At 47.3% G+C, this 11773-nt stretch overlaps 1 protein-coding gene across 1 annotated transcript; it reads right to left on the reverse strand.

Annotated features, from left to right (window-relative positions):
- Positions 1-662: 662 nt before the first annotated feature.
- Positions 663-10499, reverse strand: HN1 (hematological and neurological expressed 1; the record flags this gene model as incomplete). Its single annotated transcript, XM_010150771.1, has 4 exons — positions 663-1643; positions 6911-6938; positions 8958-9055; positions 10327-10499. Coding segments are annotated over 4 exons (448 nt in total), but the record flags the coding sequence as incomplete, so codon positions are not given.
- Between the last annotated feature and the right edge of the window lie 1274 nt (positions 10500-11773).

Raw genomic sequence — 11773 nt, forward strand, 5'->3', positions numbered from 1 at the left:
TCCCTTCCACCCCCTCCCTTGGTAAGGCCTTTTCTTTCTAAGGAGAAGGCTCCAGGGAGACCCCACAGCACCTTCCAGTGCCTGGGGGGGACTTTTTACAAGGGCCTGTAGTGACAGGACAAGGGGTAACGGGTTTAAATTGAAAGTGGGGAGCTTGAGCTGAGATATCGGGAAGAAATTCCTCACGGAGAGGGTGGGGAGGCACTGGGACAGGTTGCCCAGGGAAGCTGTGGATGCCGCATCCCTGGAAGTGTCCAAGGCCAGGCTGGATGAGGCTGGGAGCAACCTGGTCTAGTGAAGGTGTCCCTGCCCATGGCAGGGGGGTTGGAACTGGGTGATCTTTAAGGTCCCTTCCCACCCAAACCAGTCTGCGATTCTAGACTTTAATTTCCTCTGTTTTCTTCAGAGAAAAAAGTACATTGGATAAAACAGATTCTCTGTATCAAGCCACATTCCACACTTCTCTGACAGCAGATAAAAATGGAGAGTACGTCAGACTCTTCCTTGAGGGGAAGATGGCACGTGGTGGCCTCAAGCCAGGCGTAAAACTCCTCCTCCTCTGCTGTGCTCCACCTCTGTCGGAGTAGGGCAGGTTGGCTGAGACAAGGACAACGGAGAACAAAGCAAAACCAAAGCCATGAAATAAAACCCACACAGGAAACACTGCTTCAAAATTTCTGTATTATTTACTTTTAAGCAACAGTCCAGCTTCGTGAAATTACAACACACACTTTAAAGGATGAGATTTTTCACCTCATGGTCAAGCACCAGCATGATCATGCACAGCATTGAGTCAGTTGTAAAAAAAATGCCCTGTAATTTTTACTTATTTATACGATCCACTCCACCTTTACTGAATAAAGTCTGAGTAAATCCCCTCCTAGCATTAGGCCAGGCGGCTCTGGTCATCAGCCCGCTATTTGGCACATACCCTGCTTCATACTAGTCCAGTATCAAGATTTATTTAGTTTTAAAGGCAGCACGGTGTACACTAACCACTTTACGATTTATATGGCACAGCAGGGCTCAAGGCATTTACCACATGCAGTCAATGAAGCCTTTTAGACCCCCAAACCTGACATGTGGAGGAAGGGACTGCTCTTGCTGATTGTTTGCTGGCCTGTTTAACCAGGATTCTAGACCCTTGTAAAGCTAAGGGGTTCTAAAAAAAAAGATACCGCAGTACAAAAACCCTCTAAGCACACTTAGAACCAAGCTACTCTCCTTTGAATTACATTACTATACTTGATAAAGCTTTCCCTCAAGTCTATCGCTAGAAAACACTCATGTCACTTCCAGTAGATCTGGGGGAAACACAGGACAGAAGTGGGGAAAAAAGCTTGATCTCAAAAAAAAGAAAAAATGATGGAGTACATAAAGTGCTTCTTTTTAACGAAAGAAATTCGAGATGTACAGTCAGGCTCAAGTTGTGCAGTTCACAAGCATGGGGAAAAGAAACAGACACGAGTTCAAAACAGTCAGGAAGGGAAAGGTTTAACCGAGGACTAGGCTGGACTTGCCACCGGGTGGATTTCTCCTGGACGGTGCAGGTGCTGGTGCTACTGGGCTAGGAACAGGTGCAGCAGGCAGGGATTTTTCTTCACTCTGACCTGGGGCAGCTTCTACATCAGCCTCAGTGTTTTCTAGAAGAAAAAAAGCTTTTAAAGTGTTTGATGTGGATGATGAAAGCCAGATGTTTCGCTGGCTTAGACGGAAGTTCAGCTCCTGTACGTTTACTCCAGGCTTACAGACACCCTGGGAGTGCTGCTGTAACCTGCTGGCAGGAGACTTCAGCCCTCTGCCGTGTTTTTCAGATGAACTCTGATGCCTTGCAGTTCCGCTTCAGGCACTCAAGAGCCACAGTCTCTCAGCTGCTATTAGGGGGCCCCAGGTTTATTTCTTTAATATTACAAGCAGTTCAGTTCTGGAGTCTTGTACATGGAGCGTATGACTGTGACTCGGGTCCGAGCAGGTGCTGGAAATCAAGCCCAGAAAGCACCAGTCTGACCTGTCAGCAAGAGCTCAGCTTCAAACCACATTCGCAATCTCCTACCTAGAGGGAAGAGGGTCTGACACACACTACGGAAGCTTCAGAGAACAGACTAGGGAACGGCCATGCATGGGTAGGCTCCGATTGTACATTCCCTGGAAAGCACACGATGGTTTAAATATGTCGAGCAACCACGAGTGAAGACAGGACACGGAAGGAATTCTTCACAGGAAGCACTTTAGATACTGCACAAGTCACTAATGTACCTGCTTCACTGACAATTCATGAGCACAGCAAGTACATTAGCCCCTCCCACTTTGATAGATTAACACAATCAAGGCCCAAATCGGCACCGAGTAGCCCCCAATGCCTGGCAGGGTGTGGGGAGTGGAGCCTCACCGCCAACTCGGTGAGGATGTACTTCATCTGTTTGTAGGTCTGTCCTTAATTTCATCTAAGGATCACTAGCTCTTGGTTTGGAGGATTTGGGGAACAGCCAATCTTCCATCTTCATGGTTTAGTCAATTAACCACCACCTTCATGATTCAGGCAATCTTGGTCCTATTCCCTCTCCCCCAGCCCTTCCTTCAGCTGAAGGGACACAGGTATTTTAGTCTCCTCCTCATCTGCTGCACCTCCTTACCCTTCCCATCGCCTTCCTCTGCCCCTTCTTTACCTCCACTATAACCTGCTGACCTTTACGTTTCAAGCACTGTATACACAATTCAAGAGGGCACAGCATTGTTTACAGGGGCAAAACAGTGTCTCGTTTCCCCATTCTCTCCCTGATGATATTCAACATTTCCCTGCTGCCTCCAAACATTTTGGAGAACTTCCAGAACTGCAACTCCAGGCAGCCCCTCGGAGTTAACTGCTGCACAGAGCTCAACACGACTGGCGTGGTTTAGGTGCTGGGGTCCCCCCACGTATTCCTTCATACTCAGATTGTCCTGTCACCTTGTCACCTGCCCACCTTATTTAGTTGTGTCCTTCCGACAATGATTTCCTCACCATCAGCACAATTCAGCTACTTGAAAGGGCTCAGTATCACCAACAAAATTGGAGACTTCACCGCTCATTACCTTTTCCAGGTCACAGATGAAGGCCCTGAATAAAACTAGACCCAGCATCCCTTTGCACAGCACTTTTCCACCCTGAAAAGCAATCGCTAAGCCTCCTGTTCCTTAGCTGCCTTCCTGCCCACAGGAGCAGCTTTCCTCCGAACCTCTGGCAACGCAGTTTATTCTTTTTAAATACCCTTTGATGCGGAATTTTATCAGAAAGCCTGAAAACATGCTCTTGCCCACTGAACCCCCTGTACCCACGCTCATCATCATCCCAAGAAGCCCAGCAGCCTAGTGCAGCCCCGTGCCCCCACCTACCATACGGACTCTCTGCTGCATTCGCTCACCCACAGGCACATCTGAACAAAGCAGTCAATGCGGAGCCCTAAGCACGAAGCTTCCGTAGCTCATGCGTGCCGCCGCCTGCTTAGTCAGCCAGCCGAGAACAACCGCGGCCGTGCCCACTGTCCATACAGCACTGAATGCTCCTTTGTCTGGGCTTCCAACGAGCAGTCTGCGTACCGTGCAGAACTCATCATCTGTCCACCAAATGCCAGACTTCACCTCCCTGTGCACCATGTAAAGGCAGTCATGGGTGACGGTCCACGGTCTGGGTCTCCTTAGCTAGTCACGTTCAGTGGGCACACACAGCAAATCACAAAAGCAACAAGAATTACGGTCTGTATTGGGTTTGTGTGGCAAGGTTTTGGTAATGGGAGAGCTACAGGGGTGGCTTCTGAGAAAACTGCCAAAAGCCTCCCCGTGTGTCTGACAAGGCCAATGCCAGCCGGCTCCAAGACGGACCCACCGCTGGCCAAGGCCAAGCCCATCAGCGGTAGCGCCTCTGGGATAAGATGTTTAAGAATGGGAAAAAACCCCAAACCACGCAACTGCAGCCAGAGAGAGGAGTGAGAATGTGTGACAGCAACAACCCTACAGCCCCCCAGGTCAGTGGAGAAGGAGGGCAGGAGGTGCTCCAGGTGCTGGAGCAGATTCCCTGGCAGCCCATGGTGCAGCCGGCTGTGCCCTGCAGCCATGGAGGGTCAGGGGGCGCACAGACCCCCCTGCAGCCTGGGGAGGACCCCACGCCCAAGCAGGCGGATGCCCGAAAGAGACTGTGACCCCGTGGGCAGGTTGCGCTGGAGCTGTGGCCCCATGGAGAGAGGAGCCCACGCCCAAGCAGGTTTGCTGGCAGGACTTGTGACCCCGGGGGGGCCCAGGCTGGAGCAGGGTCTTCTGAAGGATGGTACCCTGTGGGGGGACCCACTGGATGGACTGCATGGGAAGAACTCACACTGGAGAAGTTCATGGAGAACTGTCTCCTGTGGGAGGGACACCACACGGGAGGAGGGTGAGGATCCTCCCCTGAGGAGGAAGGAGCAGCAGAGAGATGTGTGATGGACTGACCACAACTCCCATTCCCCATCCTCCTGTGCTGATCAGGGGGAGGAGACAGAAATGGGGAGCAAAGCTGAGCCTGGGAAGAAGGGAGGGGTGGGGGAAGGTGTTTTTCAGGTTTGGGTTTATTCCTCATTACCCTACTATGATTTGATGGGTAATAAATTAAACTAATTTCCCCAAGTCGAGTCTGATTTGCCTGTGATGGTAATTGTTGAACCTCTCCCTGTCCTTATCTCAACCCACAAGCCTTTCATTGTATTTTCTCTCCCCTGACCAGCTGAGAGAGAGGCTTTGGAGGGCACCCGCCCTCCAGCCAGGGTCAGCCCACCACACTACCACAGGAGATCTGGGGAAGTTTTTGCAGCACCGAGAGGCACGTGCAGCCAGCTGATACGCACACTAGTGCTCCCCACATCATCGAGGTGGAGGTAAGTTAGCTAACCTAATAACTGAAGTGGTGAATGCAACAGCATCAGATCAAATGTCGAGGTTCTTCCCTTATCAGAAAGGGCATAATCTCCAAAACAGCTTCCCTCTGAGTACGCTGCAAACCATGGGAAACTCTGAGGCCCAGAAAGGAACTACAGCTTCCAACAGGAAGCGAGAACACTGCAGCAAAAGGAATGAATTTTCTTCCCCCAGACAGACATGATTAAATAAATATGAGCACCCCACCTGACACCTACTTGGGGTTTTATAATCAGTTACAGAAAATGGATTTCCCAATTCAGAAGAACAAACACATTTTAATGATGGAAACCTATTAAGAACTTCGTTATGCTGCGAGCTTGCGGGCAGACAGTTTTTACTCGGGGGTGTATTCAATCAGCCCCCTTCAAACCCCAGAGACGGCTCTACAACACCAAGTATGGTGGGATGCTCACCCGCTCGTGTCTGCCATCTCACAGCAGGATTAACAAGCGGAAGGCTGACACAGCTAGCTCAACAAGACTCCATTAAGCTATGACACCCAAAGCTATCAGTGGTAGAAATTAATTTTACAACCTATCAACATTCTCAGGTATCCGCCACAGGCACCATCTGCAGGAATCATTAGCTTTTTACTCTTTCCTAAGTGCCATCGGTGGAAGTTTAACATTCAAACGTTTGCCTGCCATTTTTATTTCACCTTGACAGTCTTCAAAAGTTTAATTTTTAGTCACAGTCACAACAGTAGACAACCCATTACTTTCCAGTAACTATTCCCAGCTTACATTTACTTGGTACTTGGTAAGAACTTCCTTCACCGTCACCTCCCTACAAACCAAACACCAACAAATACGACACCCGCAAAAAATGGGAACTAAGAGTCAGGAATATAATTCTGTACTCCAACGTTTCAGTCAGCTATTGCTACCCCAGGCAGCCCTGTTTCTGCTTCCTCCCATCACCTGACCCCGTGGTGAGCTGCTTTAAACCAGCACCAGGAGAAGCAGCTGAGCCCTTAGATCAGTTACTTCTATTATCAAACCACATCCTCCTACTCGAGGCATAAACTCTAAATGCCTACAGTGCTAATTAAGACCAGACAGACATGGGAAAGAAATCCTAAAGCAGCCTGTATAGTTTGATTAGAAGCAGCCTGCTCAAGCAGCAGACGCTTACTTTGGGAATACCATACAGGAGGTAGTTAAAAACGTTCTGGGAAAACTCTCACCCTCCCAGCAGAAGTCTTTTCAGGACATGGAACTGCTAACAGCTGCAGTGATCTCCCACAACTCTTAGGTGTTAAAAGTAGCACTTAGAAAGCACCGGTCAACATACACATTCCACTCATCAGGAAGTAAGCTATTCTCGAGGTGAATCTTACAAAAAAGAGATACTTCCAGCCCCAGAGCTAGAAAAAGCACTTCAAGGTTAACATGCACCCTGCTAGGGAAGTGCCTCTGTTTACATGGGATTTGCAGTATGCAGATGAACTTCCTTGGCAAAAATCAGCATTTGAAAAGCAACAGGAACTTAAAGACTAGTTGATGCAGACACTTTCAGATGCAGTAGCTGGTTGTGATTATTTCTGTGAAGGTAGTGTTTGCTGCATGAGAAGGCAACAGGAAAGAAACTGCTGAACTAAAACACATGAAGTTGACTGCACTATTTAATTATAAGCTACTGAAGAGCAGTACAGCCTTTCAATCCCTGAACTCTGCAAGATGGTATCCGCTTTGCCTTCTAGTACTTAAACAAATCTGACACCAACTGCTGCTGGCAAAATAAGCGAACAGGACTGTTCTCATCTTTAACCTGATGACTAAAACAGGCACTCCACCATTTCACTCCATATCCACACTTCCACTGAAGTACTCAGCTCACTTCATCGATTCGATGGATTCAGGGGACAACCCCAAGCTGCCATTCTCCTAATACGAGACCATTTTTACGATTTCTATCCTCTTCCATTTCAAAAGCGCCTAACTGCAAAAGGCTTTCACTAGAAGAGTCCGAAGGAGTTACTCACCGAAAGTTTCACCACCACCATCTCCTCCCTAGAAGAGAGAGAAACACATTATATCTCACACTCCACAACGTATTTTCACCCGCTCCATGGAGAGGGTACTCAACACTCCACGTTATGACCACGGCGGTCGGGTACGCTGCTCTATCTAGCAACACTCTGAGTGACAAGCCCAGCAAAGAAGCCCTTTCAGACCAGCAATGGGCTCCTGGGGACAGATGTCAGAGTGGCCTGGTGGGTTCTGCATCTGTATTTCTGCAGGTTAGTATGACGGGTTTGTAAGCTCCACTCCTTACAGGGTATCATTTAATTTCATCCGCTCTTCATTTGCCCAACACACCTCTAGAAGTTTAAACTGATACTGCTGAAGTAAACCTGATGACCTCTAACACGTGGCACACATACTTGTTACTCCCACACCGTGAAGGATGTGGGTGGGCAATAACACTTTAATAAAGCAGCATCCGTCATGAGGCAACACTGACAGTGAGCAGAGCCTTTTAACTGAGGAGCAGTAGTGACAAAAAAGGTTATACTGTAAGCAATTAGCCGTATTTCGGTGTCCCCTCCTTTCTACTAAGCAACTCTCTCCAACACCAAACTCTTATCTGTTAGCAAGGCCAAGAGCATTTGTTCTATCCAGGACATTTAACTTCATTTGTGAAAGAGATCAAGTTTTTTGCAACATTACTGATAACGTTTCCTTCACTACATAAACAGCTAAACATTCTTTTCATACTGAATCTGTTCACAGGCTGCAATCTGAAAGAAAGATACAGAAAGTCTTCCAGCAGCAGCCAAGGCTCCTCAATGGCATGAGGTTTTATCAACTTTCATAGATTAAACGAAACTGCAGTCGTCAGAATATAAATGCACAGAAACTCCCGCAAATGTGCCACCTTAAGTCTCAGCCCGGGCTGCAATACATTAGCTCCAGCTCCTGCTGTCTGTAGCTGTAACTACTGCATAAAATTATGCAGTATTTAACACAGTTAGCAGGAAACTAACTTATTTTTGGGGTTTTTTTGTGGTAGCAGCTATGAATCTAATTTATATTTACTAAAATGGAACATGACATTTTCTGCAACAAGGAACAAGTTCATGACTCAAAGCACCTATTAATATTAAAAATGGGTTAAAGTGATGGTTGATGCCAATTGTCAAAATAAAACTTGCTGTTTACAACCCATGAGGCAAAAGGTATCTGCCACAACACTTGAGATCAGCAATTTACTTACCTAGTTCTTTTCAGAAAACCTAAAGCTCGGGAGCTTTAAAGAAAAGGGTTTCTTTTTCCTCTACAATTTCTTTGTGCAAGTGCAGTCTACCCTAAGTTCCTGTTTTAAAAGTTCAGAGGAATTGTTACTCCTCATCCAGCTTTTCCTATTAAAGGTAATCATACAGCAAGCAAACCTCACATTAACACTGGAAACTGTGCTCCGTGTCACAGAATCAAGGATGGTTTGGGTTGGAAGGGACCTTAAAGCCCATCCAGTTCCAACCCCCCTGCCATGGGCAGGGACACCTTCCACTAGACCAGGTTGCTCCAAGCCTCATCCAGCCTGGCCTTGGACACTTCCAGGGATGGGGCACCCAGTGTCACTAGCAAGCAGACAGTTCACATCAAGTGACACACCTGACAGTACTGCTCAAGAGAGGAACAGAAATAAAACACGATTTCATGCTACTGAGTACTTGTTGGGATGTGAAACCAAGTTCTTTGTCAGTCAGCAGACCTACAGTGTTTGTTGTTGGTTCACTATTGTTGGTAAAATCTGTTAAATCACACACAATTACACACACAGCTGAAGCTAGATTTCACACCGCTTCATGACTGCCTCATCACTGAGAAGAGTTAAGAGCTCTAGAAAGTGGCCCTTTTAGAAAAAGGTAGCCCTTCATCAACATATTGTAAAATTGTCACATGGAAAAGGGAAGGAAAGGATTAAAATCCTACAATACTTCAAAATGTGTGAACACGGGCGATAAAGCACTCATGAATAGAGCGTGAATTGTGCCATTATCAGGCTCTCCATAGCTCACTACTGACCTTGGGATCTACAAATTCTCCACAGCTTGCATCAGTCGAGTTTCTTCTTTGTGGTCCAGATGATTCGCTGTCTTCTCTGATTTCACCTGGCTTAGTCCCTACAAGCACAGATTGATTCCAATCAGGTTGCAAGATAAACTTACCGGGAAAACAAGAATATAAAGAGTCAGGGGGTTTCTAGGGGAAGTTTTTTTGTTTGGGTTTTTTGGTTTTAATTAAAGCTTTACCATTCTAAGATGTCCTGGTCCTTTAGATTACGTCTCACAAATTAGTGTCTCACAACAGCATCCCATGCAGTTGAGGGTGTCATTTAAATGGAAACCAGGGTTCCAAGGCCACCCATACCGACAGGGCTCTGCTGAAATGGAAGCTTAATCCCAGCTGTGAGTACAACACAAAGCTAAACCTCCTCTGATTAATCAAGCCCAATCAGTGCTACTCCAGATACTATGACATGAATCATAGAATGGTTTGGGTTGGAAGGGACCTTAAAGACCATCTAGTTCCAACCCCCCTGCCATGGGCAGGGACACCTTCCACTAGACCAGGTTGCTCCAAGCCTCATCCAGCCTGGCCTTGGACACTTCCAGGGATGGGGCATCCACAGCTTCTCTGGGCAACCTGTCCCAGTGCCTCCCCACCCTCTCTGTGAAGAATTTCTTCCTGATATCTAATTTGATATTTGATATTGAAATCCCTGATTTCAATTTGTACCCGTTACCCCTTGTCCTATCACTACAGGCTCTTGTAAAAAGTCCTCTCCCAGCACCCTTGTTGGCCCCCTTCAGATAGTGGAAAGTTGCAATGAGGTCTCCTCGGAGCCTCCTCTTCTCCAGGCTGAACAAGCCCAATTCTTGCAGCCTTTCATCACAGCAGAGGTGCTCCAGCCCTCTGAGCATCTTCGTGGCCTCCTCTGGACTCGCTCCAAGTGGTCAATATCCTTCTGAGATTGAGGGCTCCACAGCTGGACGCAGCACTCCAGGTGGGGTCTCACCAGAGCAGAGTACAGGGGCAGAATCACCTCCCTTGAGCTGCTGGCCACACTTCTCTGGATACAGCCCAGGATATGGTTGGCTTTCTGGGCTGCCAGCGCACATGAGTTCATCTTACTGCGACTTGACTGAGAAATCGCATCCAAAATACAATTCTCTGCTTGCAACATCTATGCTCAAGACTATGAAAACCCTTCTGGAAGCAAATCAAAATGAGAAACAAAAAACCCCATGCAGGTAGACATCATTGATAGCTCTGAACTACCAAGTTAGGAAGCAACCTCTGGCTTCCACACTGAATGCCCGGCAACTTCAGGCTGATAGACATGGAACGGATGCACGTGAGCAGATGTGGAAACACAGCACCGTGTTCTTACCCGACGACTTAGCCCAGGATGGTGGGTTTTCTTCAGGAGTCCCAAAGATGCTGGATGCCATTTTGTTCCTTCGCACGGGTTGTTCTTTTGGTTCGTCAAAACCCAAGGAAAAGTTGGACCCACCACCAGGAGGGCGCAGCACTCTGGAGAGAGAGTCAGCTTTACAACCGTGCCTGCACCGTTACGACGCTGCACTCCAACATATAAAACAGACTGGTAAGCCAAGAGATCACCATGGGCTCCCGGAACGGGCCGTCACACCGGCTAAATTCCGTCCAGAAACTACGGAAGATGACTGTGCCATGCATCGGCTTTCAACAAACAACACCGACTGCAACGTCCCCAGCGCAGCATTTAAACCATAAAGGTAAGCTGCCTGCCAGGATTCAACCCAGGCACTGGCACCTCCACCACTCTTTAGCAACACTTAAATAAAATACTCTGGACTCTACTCCTGCCCCTGACTCGGTGTCACCAAGTGCTGTTACCAGGCTTCAGTCTGCGCCAATTCAAAGAAAATAACATATGCAGGCACATCAAATTCCATCTTTTAAAAAAAAAAAAAAAAGAGAACCCTGTGAAGGCTAACAATCTTCAAACTGGCAGCATAGCAAAGACTGAAGTTTGGCACATAAGCCTAAATACGTGTTGCATCCCTGATGACCCGGGGCTGCAGCCTTTATCTAAATTTGTTTCACTGGAAAAACTCAGGTCTGCAGCGTGCTACTGCACTAGACTCAAGAGGTGCAGCTACAACAGTTTTAAGTTAGACTATTATCAGGAAAGACACATGTACAAAGCTCCAGATATACAACCCAACAGTCTTCTCTTAGAGACAAAAGCAGCCTACCCGGTACTTCCCGAGCTACACTGTGGTCTACTTTCCATCTTGTAAAAACCAACGAGAATGAACAGCGGCAGCAAATTAAAACGTGAAACGTAAATGCCTTCAGCTCTTATTTTGTTAATGAAATGAGATCTTTTTGAGGCTGAGGTGTTAGCTGGAGAAACCAGACAAAAGCCAGGAGAATAAAAACTTGTGAAGCCATCCGAGAGGTTCAAGTACACCAACATGGCTGTGAAGGGATGCTCTCAAACGTAGACCAGAACGACCTAGGGATGGTGCACGCTTCCTCTTCTTCACAGTTATTTTAATGAATTAAAGCTAGAACTTTGCCACAGAAAAAACAGTACAGGGCTTGCCAATGCACCAAACCTAGGAATGCAACACAGAGAATATGGCTGATTTCACCATGTCATCACCACCAGCAAGAGCATTCGGATCTTCCAAGACTCTGTGCCTATCGCATTCCAGGTGTGATGCAGAAACACTTCTCCAGCCTGGAGCTCGAAAGGCACAGCAGTCTGGTGTCCGACGTGGATATTTAGTGTCACTTCACTTGCAGACTGCTTTTCCTTACAAAATTCTTCTCTGAAGTTGTAATTA

The sequence above is a fragment of the Eurypyga helias genome, unplaced genomic scaffold, assembly GCF_000690775.1.
Source record: "Eurypyga helias isolate BGI_N326 unplaced genomic scaffold, ASM69077v1 Scaffold42880, whole genome shotgun sequence".
Lineage (NCBI taxonomy): Eukaryota > Metazoa > Chordata > Aves > Eurypygiformes > Eurypygidae > Eurypyga > Eurypyga helias.